This window comes from Ammospiza nelsoni, chromosome Z, assembly GCF_027579445.1.
Source record: "Ammospiza nelsoni isolate bAmmNel1 chromosome Z, bAmmNel1.pri, whole genome shotgun sequence".
In the NCBI taxonomy this organism is placed as follows: Eukaryota; Metazoa; Chordata; class Aves; order Passeriformes; family Passerellidae; genus Ammospiza; species Ammospiza nelsoni.
This window is the reverse complement of record NC_080669.1, coordinates 17,228,910-17,252,202: the sequence shown is the minus strand read 5'-3', so window position 1 is coordinate 17,252,202 and position 23,293 is coordinate 17,228,910. Positions and strand designations below refer to the sequence as shown.

General features: G+C 37.2%; 1 protein-coding gene across 1 annotated transcript in view; it reads right to left on the bottom strand.

The window, feature by feature from the left end:
* Positions 1-1,630: 1,630 nt before the first annotated feature.
* The window catches only part of SUSD1 (sushi domain containing 1), a 40,632-nt gene continuing 18,969 nt past the window's right edge, over positions 1,631-23,293 (bottom strand). Inside the window, exons 11-16 of the mRNA XM_059492418.1 lie at positions 22,844-23,030; positions 12,093-12,186; positions 10,769-11,024; positions 7,179-7,218; positions 5,303-5,396; positions 1,631-2,573 (exon numbers count right to left, since the gene is read on the bottom strand). Of these exons, the coding sequence (XP_059348401.1) occupies positions 2,435-2,573; positions 5,303-5,396; positions 7,179-7,218; positions 10,769-11,024; positions 12,093-12,186; positions 22,844-23,030 (810 nt within the window). The 3' untranslated portion in view covers positions 1,631-2,434. The remainder of the gene's footprint in view (positions 2,574-5,302; positions 5,397-7,178; positions 7,219-10,768; positions 11,025-12,092; positions 12,187-22,843; positions 23,031-23,293) is intronic.

The window sequence follows — 23,293 nt, the reverse complement described above, 5'->3', positions numbered from 1 at the left end:
AGTGGTACAGATCAGCAGTAGAAGTAGAGTAAGTTCAATTAACCTTACTTGGCCTGAGTGTGGAAAACCTATCCAAGGAAGCGCAGAGAAAAAATTGGAAAAAACCGACAAATTTCAGTGTTAACTGAAGGTACTAGAAATGTCTCTAGAATTACTAGAAATGTCTCCAGAATTTCTGGAAACATGATAATGTGGTTATGACATTGCAATTAGTTCAGTAGAAAAGCTTGGGAGCAATATAGCAACGGTCTAACAAAAAAAACTGTTAACATTTGCACATCTATCTGAGGATGGCAAGGTTAAATTAGTTCTGTATTCTTTCTATATTTAACTGAAACATATATAGGTGGAAGAGAGATAAGTAAACATGAAATAATAAGTAATAAGATAAACACAGATGAAGATATGCTCACAGCCAGAGGTAGGTCTGCCAAGAGTCACAAGGGAAGCAGAAGGAATGAGGGAAACTTGCAGAACTGTAACTGTTCTGGAAAATTGAAGACGACAGACAGTCTTGCCTCATGTCTTCTTCCTTATCAGTCCATTCCCGAGTACCAGGAAGCTACACTGTGTGGAGATGTCCAAGTCAGTCGTTAGGCATGTTATCTAACTACCAGCAGAAGCATGGATGTTTTGTAAGAAAAAACCTTCCTCCGAAAACTTTAAGAAAAAGCAACTTAGGCAAATAAGAGGCACACAGAAAAGAAATAACCTGCTGAAGATTACACAAAGACCTCCAGTTTTCCAATTATACATATTGACAAGATGGACTTTATAGTCCTGATCAAGTAGCATACCGGAACACTGTTGGTCTCAGTAAAGCGTAAAAAAAAAGTTCAGTTTTTTCACTGAGGATGGCACATCTGTCTCTCCAGCCTTTCCAGCTCTCCCTTATGCAGGAACAGCTGCTCATGAACTCTCTCTAAGGACCAGAGCAGCAGGAGACTGAATCAGAATGGAGTCATGCAGTTCATACTCTATACCAAACCTTGCAATTTATTCCATTGAGAAAAGGAATTAGGCATGGAATGTGTGATAATGAATTCCACACAAGAGACTGAAAAATTAAGGCATGGTTTTGTTTTCTTTCTCAATTAGCTACAAAAAATGCTATAGATTTTTAATCCTTAATGTAGACAAAGGTGTTACTTAACTATTAACTATTAACTTCAAGGACAGCTCTGGAAATGCTGGATAACAGAAATGGTATCTGCCCAGACCTGGAAAAGCACTCTCAGCTGAATACAGCAACTGAAAACTCTTTTTGGCTGTAACTCTTCTTTGCTTCTAACTACGAAATCTGCTTTGTACTTTAAACCCTAATTACGCATTATAGAGAGACAGAACATCTAAAATTGTAAGGGTAGTGGGCATCAGAATCTTAGCAATTCAAAAACTTAACAATTCCAAAAATGTGCAGCATATATTTAAAGTAGTAAAACACAAAACATAACTTAGGAAAAAATATATCACAAAATCAAAACTCCTGTTTTTTTTTATTTCAACAGTTAACATCTTTTTTGCTAACATATAACAAAGCAACTTGTGAAGAGGAGTGGAAATAATCAAAGCCACTTGATTCTTTCTTACAGAAGAAAAAAATGTATTAACTGGGAGTATGCCATAGGAAATTGGTTAATTGTACTTTATTAAGTGACTCTAACCAGATGTTACACACCAGACAATTAACTAGACAATGATTTAATGGCTTTACTCAGCTGTAATTATAGAACAGAGATTAACAAAACTACACTTAACACAGGAAGGTCCTTCCTTAAATTAGTTTCACATGCCAATAAAGCAAGTAGCTTTTGAGCAAACTGCAGTTTTATAGATTGGTATATTATTTGCAATTACTGCTAATTGCTATGAGCAATGATTGCAATATCTCTGGAACACATTAGTTGCTGACACTACTTGAATGTGGCAACTTATGGCTAACAAGTATACATGTCACTGATGTATCATTACTTTTAAGTGACTGACAGAAGTGTTCTACCTTTATAATTGGAATTACAATAGGCACTTTATCTCGCATAAGGATAGGTCTGTACTTTTGTTCCTAATAGGCCAGTTTATGTATGCAAAGGTATAGAAAGTAGCAGTTAATCCTCAAACAGTCTCAGCTGGATCAGTGGATTATTCATGTAATCAAGTACAATACAAGTACTCATTATCAAGCACTCATGCAGCTGGAATAGTGGGAAGACTGTGACCAACACATGGGATGCATGATAACCTGCTTGTGAGGGAAGGTTCTCCTTCACACACCACACCATCTGGAATAAGACAAGACAATAAACATCTCACTCCAGTGACAAACACATTTAAACTGTCCATGCTGTAGTACATATGTGACAGGCAGATACCAGACACATGTAGGCTTTCAAAGAAGAGCACATTATTTTCTAAGCTGACTTCAAGGAATAAACCATCAGAGAAGAGAGACACTTTCAGTCTCTGGGAATGATGATGCAATCCCTGTTTGTGCCACGTCTACTGTAGTAGATAAACGTACAGCCTCACAGGCTACAGCAGCAGGTGGGGGATGCACTGAGCTACGGAGACAAGACCTGGGGAGAAAAAAAATTCCAGTTAAAAACAAGTTATTTGAGACTCAAGCATAGACCTGACAAGGAACTTGTATCACTCATATTGATTAGATACATGACAATGCTTCTGAAGTTTTCTGAAAACGCATGGTGGTGCTAAAAATCCTGATCACTACAGCAGTGTGAGATGGGTAGGAAGCATTCCCATAGGTTACCAGATGATTACCTGACCAATGTTAACCTTGGCATCAACAAAACTGATGCCCAGTGCAGATCCTCTGAAATCTGGAGTTATGGCACTGTCCTTATGCATATGAATGGGCATCACATACAAAAGAAAGGAAAGAACTAAGAGGAATGGAGCAAGGTGTATGAATGACAAACCACTTTAATAACAATTATGGGCTGATGCATTTTTAAAAATGAAAAATATAATATCTAAGGACATCAAGAGTCAGACTTCACCTAGTGAATCCAGTTCCAGACTTTTACTTATTGAGGAACAGTTGGAACTGCTGTCAGCAGCAACTCTAGCAGGAGTTCACACCCTGAATTCCACCCATTGTGGAGACATAATTCCTGAGACAGCAGACATGTGGCAAACTGGTGAGCACTTGAATACAGTGGCTCTTTGTGACAGAAGCTTACAGGGACCCCAAGAAATAATCCAAGACCATTCACCTGACACCATGGCAAGATCAGCCATGCCATTACTGACAAGTTTGCTTGACCTCCTCTTGCAGACCACCCAGAAGCTGCATTCAAGCAACTGGTTCCCATGTCTCCCTCTCCTACAGTTCAGAAGCACATGGGCATTCCGTACATGTACCATTGGCACTACCAACAGAATAAAGTTGATCTTTATATAGTGGCATTTTGTATATTTGCATATTATGCTTCCGGGCAGAATCTTCTCTGTCAGGCTAAGCAACCCACCACTAGAATGCCCTGTTTAGGGTATTAAATAGATCCCAGGTCTCTCTTATCAAATTCCATTCTCTTTCTCTCCTACTAGGCCACATCTCTTTTGGAGTACAGTGTCTAAAACAGGACCATGCTTTTACAACTGGATAGGGCAGAAGGCTAACTTCACATGAGTTTTTTTCAAATCACATTCTTACTCAGAAAGGCTTTAAATTGATGGCTAATTATAACTAAAATCACATTTGTTATTTAAAATATTCCAGATACTTCTTTGTAAGCATTGTGAAGGGTCTTATCACAACTGACATCTGGGATTTCCCTTCTCTGCCTACTGCTAGGATGGGGCAGTTTTAATTTCTGTCAATTATTCTGTCTGATATTCCTTAGAACAGAGAATGGATTCAAAAATTTCTCTGTACATGGGATCAAGGGCCTAAAAGCTACTTGTTGACTTATTAAGTCCTTGTCCCCTACAATTCACCACTGTCAAATTTACTCAATGTAATCAGCTCCCTAAGGATTTCATTTTGTCTCGCTCCTTTTGAAAGAAGGCTGAAGTGGCAGTTCAGGGTCTCTCACAAGTGGCTCATACTCATACATGATTCTTCCAGTACTGTCTCATACCTCAAATCACTCTCCTATCACTATGAACCTAATTGATTTGACATAGTTTTGAAAAGTACTTATATCCTTCTGCTACATTTTAGCCAGGAAAACTGAAATAACTGAGAAGCCATGACAGCCCAGGGAACCCCTTCCTCCTGCAATAAATCATAATAAATCCTCTGTCAGGAGTCAGCTACTTTAGAAATCAAGACAGTAAAAGGCCCTTCTTTCTCAAATATCAAAGCTGACTCTGAAAACATTTTCAAAATCCCCCAAAACAACCAAGACTGCAAACTCAAGTTTACCACTGCATTCTAATACTAAGGGAAGCCTAAGATCTGTTTATTCTGTTTATTTAGTAACTTAAAGAAAAATATGAGACCATGGAACTTTTAATTCAGAATTTTGATTGAAAGAATGGATTTGAAATTTAGACAACCACTGACAATCCAAATAAATCTACCTTCTTCAGCCCTATATATGACTAATTCCTTCTGTTTCAGAGCACCAAACAAACAGCTTAACCAATCAATGCTATATTTCATAGTCCCCAAGCTGGAGGCTCCTGACCTTTCAAGGGAAATATATCAGAAGCCTATTCTTGTAGATATGCATACTGAAACAACAACAAAGTAATAGATTTTAGTGAAGAGGTTTTACAGGTATGTAGGCATTTCCAATTACATAACTTGCATATTTCTTTTAACTTTGAAAGGATGACAGTCATGAAGTTACTGACTCTGCTTGAAGGATCATGAAACATAAATTAATAAATCTCCTAAAAATTTTAAACATGTTTTTATCAAGGCCTTTAGGTAAAACAATTCTTTTCAGGCCTTTTGAATAAATTTGGGAAGACGAAAATTAGCTTTGTATATAAGCAAAGTGCATCAACATTTTGACAGCATATAAACTTCACGTGCTTAATTCCCATTAAATCAGAACACTTCTGCACTAAAGTCCGGGTTCTACTCACTGTCTTAAATTCTTCCTTTATTAAGATATGTCCTACATATGTCTGATGCTTTGCCAGAAATTGCAAAGATACAGAGGACATCAGCCCGAGCAATGGACAGCACCAGCGGCCACTGAAAGCACCCTTGATTACAGTTTCTAACCACCCATGATGCCTAAACCAAGCATGTTGGCAAGAAAATCTAACTGAAAAGAAAAAACACATGAAGGAGGACAGCAAAATTGGAGGCAGCAACATCACATACCGTGACACGGAGAATGACAGGAACAATATAAGGCAGACAGCAGCCACTGACCCTAATCCAACAGCAGTCATGTATTGCAGAGTGGGTGACAAATCTGAAAGAAAGCATCAAACAATTCAAAAATCCAATAAAATAGTGCAGCATCAGTCTTCTCATAGCCGAAGTATAGCAACAAAACCCAGATGCTGGATGTACAGCTCAGTTAATGGAGCTGACAACCTGGTAGTTACCATCCAGCTGAGGAATAAAGATTAATTAGAGTATTAAAAAAAAATTGGTAAAAAATATACCTGCCCTTATAGCACTATAACACCAGTTTCCATCAGTAAATTACACATCTCTAGAGAAGATGCCAGCCCTGCATAAAGGTTACAGAATTGTCTTCCCTCCATATTGTCAACTGAATATCATGAAAAACCCTAAAACTTCATTTAACTTCTTTGTGGCAGAAGAAAGTGTGCTTTTAATATAGTTTTCTACCTTTTTTATGACAATGATCTATCACACAATATCTAGCTAGATGGCATCTGAAACAGGGCCATTTGGGTTAGATTTAATTTACAGATTTGCCTTCCACAAGTTGAATTAAGAAATATTTCTCAAAGGATTCAGCCTCTCCAGCTGCATAAGTACATTAGGGTAAAGGACACTAACTAAAAGTCCATTGGATAAAAAGGCAAACAGATTTACACCAAAAGCCTGACCAGTCCTTCTCTCCTCTTTCTATGCTCATTCTTTTAGCCCCAAAACCAAAATCCACCTATTTTTAAGACAGCCTGTGATGATGTGCTGCCTGTTGATAAATGACAAATTCAGAACAGAACAGTTCTCTGTCTTTCCATAGTTATTCTACAGCTATTGCCTGAACAGTCCTAGTAATGGAACTATTGAACTTAAGGAGTCTTTCATCTTAGCACAGTCTCCACAACAAAGAGCTGCCTGCATTATATTCTAAGTGTGGTGATAAATGAGCTAGATCCTAAGAGTAATTAAAGAAAGAGTAACTAAACAAAACCTAGAAATAAACACAGAGTTGTCACCTCAAGATCAGTTAGAGTAATAATTTGATATGCAGGAGGTGCACCTCAAACACTCCATGCACCACATGATTTGACATCATTCCAAAATACTGCCTCATTTTCCAGCATTACTGCCTTTCCTAACTCAAATTTGCAAGACTTTCAATTCAAAAGCAGACTTTAGGGCTCATAGGAGACTCCAGTGGTGCTGCTTTCTTTGTCAGAAATGGCAAATGTTTGCTTTTTGCTGAGACACGAGGTGTGAGGAGGAGTTTCAGCTATGGTGGAAAGGAAGGAAAGAAGTGGATCCCAAACTGCTCTGAGATAAACTCATTAATTGGAAATATTTTAAAGTCAAAAAGTAAATCAAAATAAAACCACACTGAGAAATTTACAGGGTTTTTAAGTTCTGCTACTTTTATACTTAAGAAACTGTACTTACCAGTATTCAAATTAGTCATATTTTTCATTTTTGCACAGTATCTTCTGGTTTTTTTAAGATTGTAAAATTATTAACAATATAAAACTATCTTAAAATACGCTTCCAAAATGTCACATTTTCTGTGCTTCAAATCCTTTGTGCACAAAAATTGCTGTAAAGATTTAGATGTGATGCAAAGAAATAACAACAGTGAAAACTAGGGAAAACAGGAGAGTCCATTTTAGAATGGACTGCTGAATCCATTGGAGTGGAATAGTGAAAAGCAAGAAAATTTTTCACTCTCTAATCTTTTCAATCCTTGAAGTCAACAGATCATGAATGGCAAAAAAAGAAGCAGCCACAGCAATTATTAGTTTATGCTTCCAAGCAAAGCCATGACAACTTAGATTTTTTGCTGAAGGAAAAATTTACTTACTTTTAATTTGTGCCCAAACAGCACAGGACTGTGTTCTTACCTAAAAAAGAGAACAAAAAAAATCACCATTTCTCATGAGAAAAATTTATTGTTATTAACACCCTCTGAAAGATCAGCCATCAAAAAAAAAATACTCTTGGGAATGGAATTTGTTATTCCCTTGCTAGCAGCCTCTATACTGTCTTAAGATATTATAAATTATAAAAATAAGATTAGACATAGAACTTTGCTGAAAGGTTGGCTCTAGCTTTTAGCTCATTATTCTTTCTTTCTTTTTACAACCTTCCTTCCATGGAAGGCTTTTTGACATTGCTTTGATCAGGGTTCAGAATTTATGAAATGTGAAGATAAGGATAAATATGCTGTGTTAACTCTCTCCCATGCAGAACATGTATGTTAAAGTCAGGTATCTGATGGCATGTTTTACAAATACTAGATGTAGCATTTTCTTCAGTTATGATAACATGCTTGATAATTTTTAATAGCTGTATAGAATACTTACAATTAAAGAAATATTTATCATGGGTCTGCTTTTGCAGACTTGTTAAGCAAGTTTGATTTTTTTACAGTAAGCTTTGGTCTCTGTAGAGCATTTTTCCCCAGCTCTTCATAGTCATAGATACACAAAAAGTTCTATTCTAGGTTCTATTATCTATTGTGTAATTACTGTGAAGTGTATTTTTGTAGTGCTTCCTGCTAAATGACTTTCACAGACTTTCACATAATGCATACACGATACATGCATTTTTCATATTGTAGCAAAGTGTGTGTTATGATGTTCTGAATAACTGTATGTTTGAGAAAGGCTACAGTTTGAAGCTTTTGGATTAAAGGATGAAGGCACATTTGTGTGAATAATCTCACTTCTGTGTGCCTGCATGCTGAATTGTCAAATCTCAATGATTCTTAAATCCACTATTTATCAGGAGTTTTCCAGTTAATTAAAAACACAAAAGACTGACAAGAAAAATCTTCTTAGAAGTGGGAAGATAAAGGGATGGGTTTAGAAACCCAATCAAATGCCAGATTCTGGGGCAGAGGTGTGAGTGCCATAATTTTGAAATAGCTATAGTTACCTTCATGAAACACTCTAGTGTGCAGAAAATCAGACATCTCCTGCCTATCAGAGAAGTTACTGAGGTCTCATGAATCTCAGAGAAACAAAAAATAAATAGAAAGTAAAAACCTCACAGCAGACACCCTTTTCAAGACCTCCAAATCTGAACAATGGAAAGATGAACACGATAATATGTTAGGGATATTCAGTAATAATGTTAATAAAAATCAAAACCAAGCAATGATTTTGCAGCATGATAATACCAATGGTACCATTTTTAATATGAAAGGAGACAGAAGGGACCCTTAAGGATGCCAGAATATGAAAGGGAATAATGAGAACATTAGTTAGGAGCCTATTACATCTATTTCTAATTTGTCTGTATTCAAATGGAAATGTGCTAAGAAGTAAAAGACACTTCAGAAATGCTGATTTCACAGGTATTAAGAATTGAGGGCCAAGCATTTTTTTAAAAAGAAGACTGAGCTCTTGAATCCAAATCAGTTACTTAAGTAATCACATTTTTAGAAATGTGACAAAACCCAACAAACTCAACAACCTGCAATTCATCATTCTGATTTTTTTTTTTAGGTAATACCAGCAATTGCACAAAATAAAAGGGCATAACAACTGAAGATAAACCAATACTTTTGAACCAGCAGTCCAACTTCCATTTTGAAGAAGCACAGCTGCAAACCAAAGCAGTTTGGTATTTGCAACCCCAATAATGATTCACAACTGTTGCATATAACTCTGTATATTTCATCAACCAACAAAAGCCATACAGGAAAGTGTACCTGAGGGAGATGATGCATTTTTAATGGTAGGAAGCAAGAGTGACCTCTACAAATAACTGTAATATTAATCCATCAAATCAGTGCCCTAGAAAGCACATCTGCAAATATCAGCAGTGAAAGATCAAGAAATAATCCATAAGAAATAATAATGTCAGTCAGAAGCAGCTTCACAAACGGCTGGTAAAGATGTATAAGAATCTACTTTGCTCTGTGCAGCAAAAACCTCCGCAAAATAAAAGAAGTTAAAATACTCCAGTATTAGAAAACACTGAGGGGTAAAGAGCTAGGGAAGCCAATGCATAAACCCCCAGGATAAATAAACTAAGCCCAAAGATATATTTAGTAGTGCTTGAAGAGGCCAAACTTGTATTAACAATCCTGCTCCACAGAGCACATTTTTCTATGAAATACAGTTCATTGTCCAAATTCCAAGATATTTTGGATGTCAATGTTAATAACTTAACACTACTTATGAAATGAAATGCCTTCTACTGTAATTTTCCTACCTTTCCCCTCACACAATTAATTAAAAAATTATGACAACAGACTTGTATCAGGATCCAAAACCACTTCATCTCTGCTATAAAAATTTCTCAGGCTATTGTTAAATAGTACTGCACAGATTAGTAGATACAAGAATCCTCTTATTAAATGCACTTGTTTTATTTCATTGACTTTGAACTGAGGCAGTTACAGGTAAAAGGTAAATCCTTTTACTCTAGAAATACATTTTGATAGTAATACACTACTAGGATAACAGCACTTTAGAATATGCATAAATGAGGATGTTACTCACTGTTTCTTAACAGAAGCTGTTTTAACTTACTGAGATTTGGGTGTAAGCTTCCAAAATTGCAGAGAATTATTTTTAAGTGACTCACGGATCAGTTTTTGCATGCCTCCTTGCTTTGTTCTGTACACACAAAGTCCTAAAAACTCTATTTTGATGGTAAGGTAAGGTGCTGTTTAGGTGTTTTTTCTTTATTAGAGGTTGCTTAGTTCAATTTTTGTATTTGACATTCAGGAATTGTATTGCACACAAGGAGTTATCCCTTTCCCATACAAGAAAAAGTTTCTAATGCTGAGACTTATATTATAAAAAAATTTAAAACTGTTGACTCCTGAGATAGATACAACTGGAAAACTAGATGATATGTACATTTTAGAAACTTTTTGTTTCTAATTAAAAATGCATATTTACTTTAAAATGATAAAAATTAATGATAAAAATATACTTTTTTTTTTCAAGGCTTTCTCAATAGAACTGGAGCTTACATTCGCTGTCTTTTGGAAGGTAACAACACATAACAAAATATATTTTTCCATGTAATTTGGAGAATTGGGACATTTAATATAAAATATTTAATTAAAAGTTAAAATAGGTGAATTCATCATTGCTAAGGAGTGATTTTCAAATTATCATACTAATCTCTTTTAGTAAATTCTGGCACAATACAGATATCTTCAATTACTGTGGGCAGGGATGGCCATTCATTTTTAATTATTTTCCATTGTTTGACTTTTGGCATTCAGAGTTGCTTCAACATTACAATGACCTAAGTACCATTAAGGAATTTTAAGAGATATTTAAAGAGCTTCAGATTTAATCTAATTCTGTCAACTAGGAGATCCTTGAAGTGTCATAAAAATTTAATACCCAGCTAACATTTTTGTCTTTTTCCCCAGCAATATTTCATTCAAGAGGTGTAAAGAAGAGGTTTTAAAAAATCCATTACCTTATTCCACTCACTTATTATTTTCAAAAAAACACAATACTCTTCTCCCAGCTTTAAAGGAGCATTATAAAACTTCCCATAATAATGTCTGTCTCCAAGAGCAATTGACATATTATCAGCAACATCCTTTGCCCGAAATTCAGCTGCCACATATCCTTTAATGTCAGTGGTGTTACTAAAGAAAGATGTAGCAGCAAAGGAGTCACAAATAAAAGTGCTTTGCAAATCCAGAGGAAGCACAATCACTTGATAAAGACTAGAGTGAAACAAAAGAGAAAAGTAAATATTAGCCCTCATTTCAATGAAATAGGCATCAGATATTAATTAATCCATACTGGTTTTTCTCTATTTGTAGCCTCTTAACTGTTTTTTATTAACAATGTCCAATACAAACACTTCCTATACTAAAATATTTCTCTCTGTGTGTGTTCCATTTCAATTTTAACTAAATGCACTGCATGCACGACTTAGAGCTGCGTCTTCTCATCACATTCATGTTATTGCTACATGCTTATTGATGTGCAGAAGAACATAAAACTGACATCAGACTATCTCCTCCTCCTCCTCACACTGAAGCTCACCTATGAAAAAATATACAATTTTCTCAAAAAATTATTTGTAAGTTCAAAGAAACAAGACCTCTTCTGTTGAAAGGAGGAGTGGACAGGTACCATTAAAAAAAATTTAATCAAATCTGTCTTCATACCTCTCAAAACAAAGTTTAGTCTATTGTATTCAACCATAGGAAGACTATTCATTAAGGCTGTTACACCAGCCATTCCATGAGACCTTCATAGCTTTCAAGTATTTTCTGCTTCAGTGTAATATTGAGTAACCTTTCATTTCTGTCTCAGTAAGGGGTCAATCCTTTTACTCCAGAAATACATTTTGGTAGTTCTACACTAATATGAAAATAGTACTTCAGAATATGCAAAAATGAGGACATTATTCACTATTTCCTCTGGCTCTGGGGGGAAAAATGTACCATTTGCATGAGTTCATTGGAAAAGAAAAATCACATCAGTAGAGGTGTGTTTGTATCCATCAATAAATGATCTATGGTAACCTCACTGTAGATAAAGGGAACAGAAAAACAAAATCAAACCACAAAGCCAGTGGTGAAAACTCACAATTATCCAAACTAGGATTTTGTTCCAGAAAACAGCAAAAAAGCCTGAAGCTAAATCTTGCTCTGCTAAGGGGAGAGAAACTGGCAGGTTCAGTTCAAGTCTTTTTCTCATTGCTAAAAAAATAATCTTGTCACCCAAAACAGTTCTAATCTGTATGTAACATGCATCTGCAGAATGTTTTTTGAAAGACAAACCTGATTGGTCCATTTTGATCTTCTGCTTTCCGGAGTCTGAGCAAAGGTGCAGAACCTTTTACTGCAACAAATTTTAGTTCTGGGAAAGGGGGATCTGAAAAGTGAATAAACACCTATGGTTCAGAAAGGTTTTAGAAATATTTCAGGCATCAGTTCCTAGCAACCTTTCAGTTCTTTTTTCAACTGCTAGCTAGCTCTTCCACCAAATCATCCTCAATTGAGACTTGAACCCCAAACAGCTAAAGCCTCCAGGCAACATAAATTGGACAAGAAAAACACAGAGCAGATATGATCATGGTGGTCTGGCAGGCCCTGTACTTCTGCTAACTGGGAAAAAGAGAGATGCTCAAAAATCTCTCTTGGTGGTTGACTACAGAGAAATGAGCCTTTCTGACTACAGAAAAATGAAGGCTTTGTTGGAGGAAGCAGTATTACTTACTAGACAACTGAAATGGTCACAGAGAAGAAAAATATCAAGAGCCCATTGCAAGAAATACAATGGTATGAAAAGAAGAGAATTTAGTAGTGCCAAAAGTACTTTCAAGAAAGCAACTTCCTTAGATACTGCTCGTAGTCAGGTAGCAATCTCCAGGCCCTTAAATTGGATTTCAACATGGATACAGAACTCTAATCTGTTTTAATGGGAATTTGCATCAAGGGCAAAGCTGAAAAAATAGTTCTTCCTCAAATTCCAATGGTAATGATGACAGCTGCACACTGAAAAGGAAATTACCACTACCAGCCTGGAAGCAAAGCTGAAAATAGATTCAGTGTGTACAGCCAAGGGGGCAGAGTGTGAAGCATAGACATCATCTAGCCCAGGAGTCTAAAAGAACTTGCACAGGTAAATACAGGTATAGCTAGGCTTTTTGAACACCAGTGTATCAGGCTGCTGATATGATATCTGACTGAAGAGTAAAAAATGCAGTGCTTATGCACAGAACACCAAGGCTTCAGAGCTAGAAAGAATAATCAATATCATGAAGAGAAACAGAAGAAAATCAATGCAGATTTCCCAAACTTAAGTGACATCAGACAGAATATTGCCGAGATGCATGGATTTTTCAAAGATCTGGAATACAAATAGCTGCACATATCTTTTGAAGTGTAGAAAATCATTAGTTTTGCAGGAGAAAATGAGGCTTGTTAGAAAAACTGTCAAGAGGGTAAGTAACTGCTAAAAAGGGAGCTAGAAAATCATGTTGAAAGCAGAAGTACTGGGGTGCAGGAACGTTATTAGAGGTTAGTACTGCTAGCATTTTGGTAACAATCACGGTGCAAAATCCCAGTATGTACAGATTAACTTTGCTGCTCAATGTTAGAAACACAGAGATTTTACAAAAGGAGAACTGAACCACCCTAACAGCTGCTGTTGTTCAAAACTGGGATTAAATTCACTAGTACAAAATACAAGGCGATACACCTGGGCTTCTAAGAACAATTTATCCTAAATATTCTAATTGCCTTTGAGTAGTAGAAATGGCATATTAGTGTATCTCAGAATGAGTGCTAGGCCCCAAAATGACAACAAAAAGCAAGAATCCAGAAGGCTGCTATAAAAGGCATATGAATCAGGCTAATATAACACTAGAATAGTAGCACCCAAAATACACAAGGCCCCTGTGTGACTATTTCATATGACCTCTGCTTTAAACTCAGATAAAAATTATGAGGGGATACAACTTTGGCACAGTGTGCCCAAAATAAAGCTAACAGGCCATACAAGCATCCCTACCAAGAAAAAACCTCTACCCCTTGACAAAAATCATCCTCAGAAGAAGCTCCTGAAAGCCTACCTACCCAAATAAATTGCTTTGGTAGTTCCCTTTACCAGGTTATCTTTAAAACCACAGTATGGGTGAACAACCAGTAAAGAAACCAGCTATGAATGTTTAGGATTGAAATGAGAGTAAGATTTATACAATGGTCTATAGCTTCCTCCCCTGGGAAAGCAGAGGGGCATGCACTGATCTCTCCTCTCTGATGGCCAATGACAGGACCTGAGGGAATGGTCTGGATTTGTGTCAGGGGAAGTTTAGTTTGGCTATCAGGAGAAGGTTCTTCACCCAGAGGGTGGTCGGGCACTGGAACAGGCTTCCCAGGGAAGTGGTCACAGGACCAGCCTGACAGAGCTCAAGAAGGATTTGGACAATACTCTCAAAAGGCACATACTCTCTTGGGGTATCCTGTGCAGGGCCAGGAGTTGGACTTTCACAATTCCACATGGGTCTCTTCTCAGCAAATTCTATAATTCTCTGAAAGCAATTGCTCTACAATGACTTGCTTCCCTCTAGTAGAGTCAGGGCAGAAAACCCTTTCTGAGAGTTTTCTGAGTTAATGAAATGTACTGCATGGCTTCCTGCTGGAACAGGAAACATTCTTTGCTCCTGTTTTCAATACATCTGCAGCCACAGATACTGTAAAAGGTACAGGCAGAATTTCTATCTGAACAAAATAAATTAACAACTAATATTTGACAGCCAATCTTTAGGCCCTCTGCACTTTGCAAACTTAAGGAAATATTAATTAAGAGACAAAAATTATCTCTTCATTTCAGTGGTTCCTTAGCACAGACACTGTCAATAGAGAGAGTGACAGTAAAATATATCTCTCAGGATGGTTTTATCTGGTATACTCCTTCTATCTTCCTTTCCTTAGTATCACCACAAGACATTATTATTAATTTCCCTAAAGATTTTTTTCAATTTCCAAGAAAAACTTGGGAATTTCTTCTCTAATGCCAGCCAGAATGACCATTGCATGCACAAGAGGAAACAGATGTGGACTCAGATGACAAGAAGATGGATGATGACTAATTTCATAACAATTTCTATTTTCTTTAATTTGACAGGAAAATACAAATAATGAAAATAAGTAGCCATCCAGAACTGACAGCCCTAGTAAGTAAGTAAAAGAGAGAAGAATCTGAAGAAACACATAGTGCTGTTAAAGGATGGAGTCTTTTGCTATGTTTAGTTTCTAGTAAAAAATACTAGTTATTAAAAACATCAAGCACACAGAAGACAATCTACCTGTTTTAATAAAAAGAGTGAACAGTTTGTAGCAATGTGAAGGAGTAATAACACTAATAATAATATAATTGAAAAGAGTAGTTTAATTTTTGCTTTGGTGATCAGAAAATAAACTCTGAAGAAGTTGTTCCATATGCAGTATTTGCCCACTCTGACTTTTTTAATAAAATAAGAACTTTGCCCAGAAATTCAACACCTAAAAATAGAATTTAAAAGAAGTCTGCTGGGAGGTCAATATTATTACCGACCTAAAAATTCTCTTCTTAAAAACACTGACTCAACACCACAGAGAACAGCTGGAGGGAAAAGGGGAATACTACAGAGAAGAAAGGATTTGCACTAGGTGAAGAAAACAAGATCCTCCAGTCTGTTCAGGTCCTGTTACCACCTTGCCTTTCTTAAAGAATTCATTTTTTTAAGTCTTCACAAGCAGAACAGACTAGCCTATCTGTAGCAACACCAGGAAAACAGAGAAGGGCACAGTAAGAAATCAAAGTCATATATTCATAGATTTATGCATACATTGTCCCACTCTAAGCACCTCCTTGTCATATCAATCTTATGGTTAGCAACACTTGAACATTTAATACAAAGGCTAATTTTCTACAGTGAGAATCCATCTTCTGATTTTCTCTCTGAACCTGAAGGCAAGCCACAAGGAAGAAAATACATGCCAGGAAGTGTTCCTGCTGCAGCAACACTGAGAATCATCCCAGGCCTCAATGCTGAAGCCAAACCCTACTTGTTGTTACACTCTAAGGGCAATAACAAAGCTTTAAAAATAATAATAATGCAATTGAACAACAAAGTTCAAATTCACATGGCAATTCTTCACCAAACGTGACATTCAAAGAATCCAAATCAAAGACTCTTCTTAAGGCTGGGTTTTAAATAAAACAACCCGTTAGTGAAACAAGAACATTTGCGTGATCTTAATTCCCTGCACACAAGGGATTTCTTTCATCTGATGCCTATATAACTTAGATCAAAGTTAAAAGGTGTTTCTATAGCTTAAGTTATAGGACATCAATATAACCTGATATATCTATATAACCTGATATCAGTACAACTTCAATCATAACTTTCTATATTAAGTAACCTGAATCATACCCTTTTATACCTATATGAACTGAATCATAACTTTTTATACCTATATAACCTGGTAAAAAATAACTTTCTGTACAATGTAAAGCCTAGTATATGTTTAACTAGCTGCTTAATGCTGAATAGACAAAAAAGAAGACAAAAACACACCAGGCGGATAGCTTCAGAAAGAGATAAGTGTAGTACAAATGAGAAATTGGCAAATGTAAAGCCACTTAGCCAGAAAACAAAGAATTTAGGCCAGCCAGGACCAGACAGACCAAGGAACACCATAACTGTGCATATTCCGAAGACAGAACTGAAAAGTTCAGATGCAAAGAAGACTTTAGAAGCCTTCATCAAAGACCCCTGATGACCCCCAAACTGGAGAGGCACAAGTGCAGTGCAGAGAGCTTTTTATAACCATGAGATCATACCATGTAAATTAGCTCTGGCATTTATGTGATGATGTTGCAGTGACATAGTGACACGAATCAATACTTACTCTATAAATATACCACAGCACTTGACAAGGGTGGTGAGCTAGGTGGAGTTCTGTCCTCACCACCAGCAGTAAAATAAACAAATACCTACTCTACAGACACAGTTCTATGGGGTTTTATTTAGAGCATTTTTTGGGCATCACATGGTTATTTGAGGGCTTTATGTCCAAAAAGTTTTTGCTGAATTTTAAAACCAAGAAATAAAAAATACTGCTGTAAAAGTAAAACTAAAATAAGGTAGAGATATTAATAAAATAGAAAACATTGTTTACTGTTTTTATTACTGTTTGAAGAGTAATTAACTTTACTGCACATATTTAAATAAAATTGTTCTAGTACAGAGTGAGAAGAGATTTTTCAATTAGAGAGGAACATGATGTAAAAAGAAGGAAAGAAGGAGAATAAATAAATCAAGACCACATCTACAGAAAAAATAATTTATACTGTCTTTAAAGACTGGTCATTTCTGGAAATCCCACTCATGTGATGCCCTTTGCTGACTGTGGCTTTGTTCCCTGCTGTGTGGTGAATGTCACGCCACGCTGGTGATGATGAGGAAGGTATGAGTGCAGCGAGCAGCCGTGCAGCCGGAGCCGGGGCACTGCCTGGCCAGCACGGCCCCGCTGCAGCCGCGCGCCCGGGCCCGGCTCCGCTGGGCCTGAGCCCTGCTGCACAAAGCGGCCTTTCCTCCTCTCGGGGACAGCAGCGCCCAGGGCCAGCACACCCGCAAAGTTAAACGGTCCTGGGCAAGGAAAAGGGGGAAAGCGGGGAGACGTGCTCCAGGGAACCGTGGCTGGCACCTCTCATGCAGCAGTGACTGCCACCTGCCCTCAGCCGCGAGCGAGAGCCCACAGCCACACAACCGCAGGGAGCCCGCTGGGCCCCGTCGGGCGTCTCCTGTGTCGGAGCAGGGCCTGAAGGGCCCCGATTCCAGCTGCAGAGCACCCCTGGGCCAGGAACTCCACCTTTAAAAGTAAATTCAACCACATCTCGCTGCTTCTTGTATGGATCGTCTCTAGGGCGCGTTATGGTCGCCTCACTCTGCTGCCATGTGCGAGCCAGGCCGATCCCCATCTCCTGGCCCATCCCTGCCTGCTCATTTCTATGGTTTGTCTTCTGCTCCAGTTCTTCCTGTGGCAATTTTCCCCTGTGATGTCTAGGAACAAACCGAGGTGTGTTGAGTGCTGACATCTGCTGTTCTGCAGACCAGGGGCAGGTGTTCAGGGTCTGGCAGCAGAATGGGAGCTCGGTGCTGTTGGCTCAGGGTGCTTGGATTAGGGTCCTTCCACAATGACAGCCTCCTAGCCCCAGAGAAAGAGGTCTGGTCTGAGACCCTGCAAACAGCACTCACTGCTCTCACCCCAGCTCCTAAGCCAATGGCAGGACCTTGCCTGCGTAAGCAGAGGGGTGCAGCACTTTGCTGGACTCTCGGGGTAAGCACCCAGGCCTACAGCGCCAGATACTTCCTATATCCCCTGCCTTTGCTCAGCACTCTGCAGCTCTCCCTTCCTCCTGGACCTTGCCTGAGTGTCATGGTCCTGTGCACGACCTGGAACTGCTTTAATGGGATGTGTGGCACAGGAGACTGGCCACATATGCATATGTTCATATGCACCAAGATTAATGCACCTCCCTGGCCATGGGAGAGGATGAAAATTTGGTCAGGGAAAACTCAGCAAGGTTTCTTTGGTGCTTTCAACTAGAAAGCCTGACAGAAGACACCATGTTTACTTTTCATTATTTCTCTTCTGGGAGCAACACACCCAAAGCAAACAGTATGGAAATCAGAGTTCTATTTCTCTTGCAAAGCATTGGCTGTAAAGCATTGACTGTGTCACCGATATTAATTGCTTTGTAAACAGAATAAGAGAAATTATCTGAGAGAAATTATATGTTCATGAGTTCACAGAGACTCATGAAAAACTCTTACTATGGAGGAGTTCAGAAAAATTATAGCGAAGTGGTGTTCATATGAACTTAATTATCATGCATTTAAATAATCTCTGCACAAAAATACAAAGTGTATGCATATGTATGAAATTATTTATATGACTGGCAGCTAATTTCCTCCTACATTAAAAAAAAAAGTAATCATGCTCATGTTTTCATCATTTCTCTTCCCTCATTATATAAATCAGAAACTCCTTTCTTGGCAATTCCCATGCTCTGATGCTGCACACTTTACTGGATAGTTTCTCTGGAGGTACATGATGCTCTGGTCCTCTCAGAATAAGAGCTATGAGATCACCACGCCTCCAACAGTCTTTCACTTCCTCATTGGAAAGTAGATTTTGGGTTTTCCCTCCTTTTCCAGACCTTAAAGAACTCCCTTTATGAAAGAATAAGTATAAATGTTTTCCATCCTACATCAGATCAGAACAATAGTCTATCTTTTATATGCGTGTGCACATTCAGAGGCAGATGAACAAATCAGATATCACAATCTGATCTGTAATGCTGTACATTTTCCACACACTAAGACAAAGGGCTCTACAAGATTATACTAAATATATGATGGAATACATTCTCCTTATTCAAGTAACTTTCTAAACTTTCTGCTTGTGAGTCTACTTTCTTACTCGTGTTCATATGAAGACAGAGATGAGACACATGAGTACGTGGCTTGCAGACAAATCTTGGGCTAAACCAAAAAGAACAGCAGCTGGGAAATACAGGAAGTACTACAATTATCTGAGGTACACAGACTCAAGGTCAAGCCTACTCAAACCCCCTGGAAAGTACATGTACAAATATGTAAGGAATTGCAGCATGTGTGAATAGTATGCCTTGAGCAAACTCAAAATACAGCTTGATTGTAATCAGAAAATCAAGATGAGGAAAAGCAATGAGAATTTAACCTCATAAGAATTATTTTACAAGAAGGAAATGTAATCAGTTACTCAGGGACAAAAGTTCTATTTCTAGTGTCCAGAAACACTTTTGGTATTACTATGTCTTAAGTCCTAGTGGTCTGTTCTAAAGCAAAAAACAGCTAACCAGACTCTGTAAACATATACGCATTTATGAACTCCCAAAACACCAGTTTTCATAAAGAAACTACCCACAGCAAAGCTCAAAATCAGATTGAAATATCAATAGAATTCTAATGCGGCTGAACTGAAAAAATTACTCTTATTCAGAATATTAGCAATGAAAGTAAAATAGACCTAGCTCCTTATTTATTTCTTTGTTTTTTAAACACTTTAAAATATGGTTACAAAATGGTTCAATCATCTTCACTTCCTATGTAAAAACAGGTAGTGAAATTAAAAACAATGCCTCTCTTGAGCATGCTTTATTAAAGGAAATTCCAAAAGGAAAATTAACAGAGCCATGTGTAAGTAGTATATTCACAAGTACGCCCACAAGACACTCCTTTCCTTCTCTGGAAAGGGACACGAGATTCCTTGCTTAAAAGACAATCCTGCTACCATCCTTTTACAGCTACAATATAATTACTGCCTAATAATTTTTGATAATTGACTCAATTTACTATTTCCAGTAGACAAGTGGTGAGAGCTTCTTTAAAATAATTTAAGACAACATAAAAGACTGTGCAAGATGCCTGTTACAATGGTCCGTGAAGCATTTGCTAGACTGCATTGACCATCAACAAGCTGACAGGCAAAACCAACTTTGTGCTCAGCACCAAACTAATTTTTTAGAAGATGCTAATTGACAGGGATAAAAACAGGCTTTTAAGTCCAAGTTCTTGGTTTTTTTCTTTAGAAATAATATGGATATGACATATCCTCATTCAGGATGAATATGGGCATAGATATAGATATTCAGGATATAGAAATAACTTTCATTACAGGCATTCACAAATCTTGTTTTTTTGAAAAAATACCCACTTATTGCTAGGATTTACATACTTATTGTGTTCTGCAACAGTCTAAAAATTTACACAATCAGTATCCTTGTCAGGAAATTAGGTCTGTAAGGCAGTGATCATCCAATTGTCTGGGACATGTCTCTTCACACTATTCATAACTCCACAGTTAAGATTTTCCAAGCTCTCAAAATATAGAAGGTTTGTAAAAGTCAAGGAGACACAACATCTGGATTTGCTCCCAGCTGTGGCTACAGACCAAGTAATCATGTACCTCTTCAAGGATGGCGTATGAAAGCTCAAACAACCTATGAGAACATAATCGGTAAAACACTTTTGTAAAAGTCTCAGTTTTCCTAGAGCTTCTGTGCTTAAGGCATATCTTGCATTTCTACAATACCATTTAGCTGGAAAAGCATCAGACCTAATAAAGCCACTTTTCAGAATTAATTTGGCAGATAAATTGAGATCATTCCATCCACCATGGAAAATGCATACATGATTACAAAATGACTGAACAAATTAAGATAAAAATAATAGTTAAAATAGTTTAAATAATAGTTTTAATTATAGTTTTTATATAAATTAAGCTGCTTGCATAGGTAATACAATTCCAAGACATAAGACACATAAGTCAAAACAGCATTGCCAGAAGAACTATTTCAGCTGGATCCTTTTCATCTTAAATGAGATAAGAACACAACTAATCCTATTTAAATTCCATCATTTGGCAAGTTTTTCCACAAGATAATTATTGGCTTTTTAATTTTCTGCAATTTCTGGAAAATCTTAAAAAAATACATACTTTTATGTTTTTTCAGTAGAAGTCAGAAAATAAGAAATGTTTTCACACCAAGTTTTTGATAAGGACTCCTAATATGATAGAGCAACACCCATCTTTTATTGCCTATTGAGTAAGATAACTATCAGGTATAAATGGGCTTGTAGTAAAATCTCCTTTCAAAATGGAAATAATCAAACTTTTATGCAAAGACCTTTCCTGGGGCTGTGCATATGCATTTGTTAAGCACTAGCTCAGCAGAGAGGAAAATATGCCAGCTGCCAAGACAAATACCATTTCACACAGCACCTGCTGCAAAGTGTTCTCTAGAGCTCTGCTGAGTAAGTGACCTGATGCAATCCTGCAGAATTCGGGAAATACCACATGACGACAGAGTAAAAAGCCTTTCCTTTTCTCTGAGTATGTATTCAAAATTACCACTATCAACAAAATTCTGAGATATTTTACTAGCTTTTTAAACAAAGACACATGTACTCAGGGGCACTACTTTTGAGTGACATTAGGAAACTAGTGAAAAGGAATTACCAAATCATTACTGTAATTTCATTTAAAAAAAAAAAAGAAACAAATAGGTCATTGTATACCTTAAACAGTAGCTTTAAGAAACAGGAGATGTTTTACCTTTCATGAAGCTTAAAACCATCAGATTTACTATTGAAAATGCATCAAAACTATCAATTTCAAAATGCAAATCTCCAGCTCTTCCTAAGCAGTGAGAAGAGAATTGATTCCATCTAGTGGCTGAACAGTTACAGACACTCAGAGACCTTTCATGTTCCTTACCTCTTATAATTTGTGTCCCTGACAGGAAGAGAGACACCATCATCAAACACTGCACTGCACTTCATCTAATACAGAGATTCTGACAGTACAGGGATGGTGAAAACTGTTCTAAACAAATCAAGACCCATAAGATTCTTCTCATCACAGCATTTTAGTGACATACATCTTGCTAAATTGTGAACCCGAGGCTCTTCCTTCAGAAGCTAGTTTGCTCAAATGTCTTTTATGTTTTGTACTCTGCCAATTAGAGGCACAAGTATCTGCATGAGGTACTTGCAGATTCCTGTACTCTAGTTTGGATTCTTGCAGACTTCAGTGGTATCTGTTTCTGTTGTCATAAATACCAACACAAAGTGCATCTGAGTTATTAACTCCACTGTGGGGAGAAGTTTTTCTTAAAAAAAAGCCTTAGCCTCTAAAAGGGTGAGGAATTTAACTCAGCTGTACTAGATACTAGTTCTGTGTCCAACCCACCAAACTATCTTTTCCCCGATGTCTCAAAATGACACATTAACATCTACAGCTCAATTTTTCTCCCCCTTCTGGCTCTGAACTCTACAAAACCCATGAAAACAAACAATGGACAGTTTTGAGCATGAAAAGAATACTTTGGCAACCTACCATACAACAGTGAGATCAACAATGCAGATTCACTTGAGTCTCTTATGCCCACTAGGTGCTTTTGTAATTATATAAAATAAATGGCAGGAACCTACCTGTGATTTGTGTTGTCATAGAAACAAGCAGTGAAAAATTCAAAGCTACCATGGAAATATTAATAGAGTAATTGGTGCCTGGTTGCAAGTCTAAACAAACTTCAGGAGCTTGTTTGTGTGTGGAAAGTTCGAAGGTCATTTCATGAAAGAAGTTCTTCTGATACCAACGCTGGCCTTGCACATGAAACTGTAACCAAACAATCACAGCATGAAAATTGAAATGTTATAATACAATACATGCAATCAGCCATCTCATGCTCTTAATTAGAAGAAACAGCAGAAGAGAGCACTGCTATGATGTGTCAAAACTGTAGGCATTAATAGTTACTCAAATTCTAATCCTTCCAAAAGTTGATTCCTCTTGATCAGATCTGATATTTTCCTGGTTCTTTCACTTTTCCTCCTAGTCTATCCTCTTTTTTATTAATTTCCCCAAGACCATATTTCCTG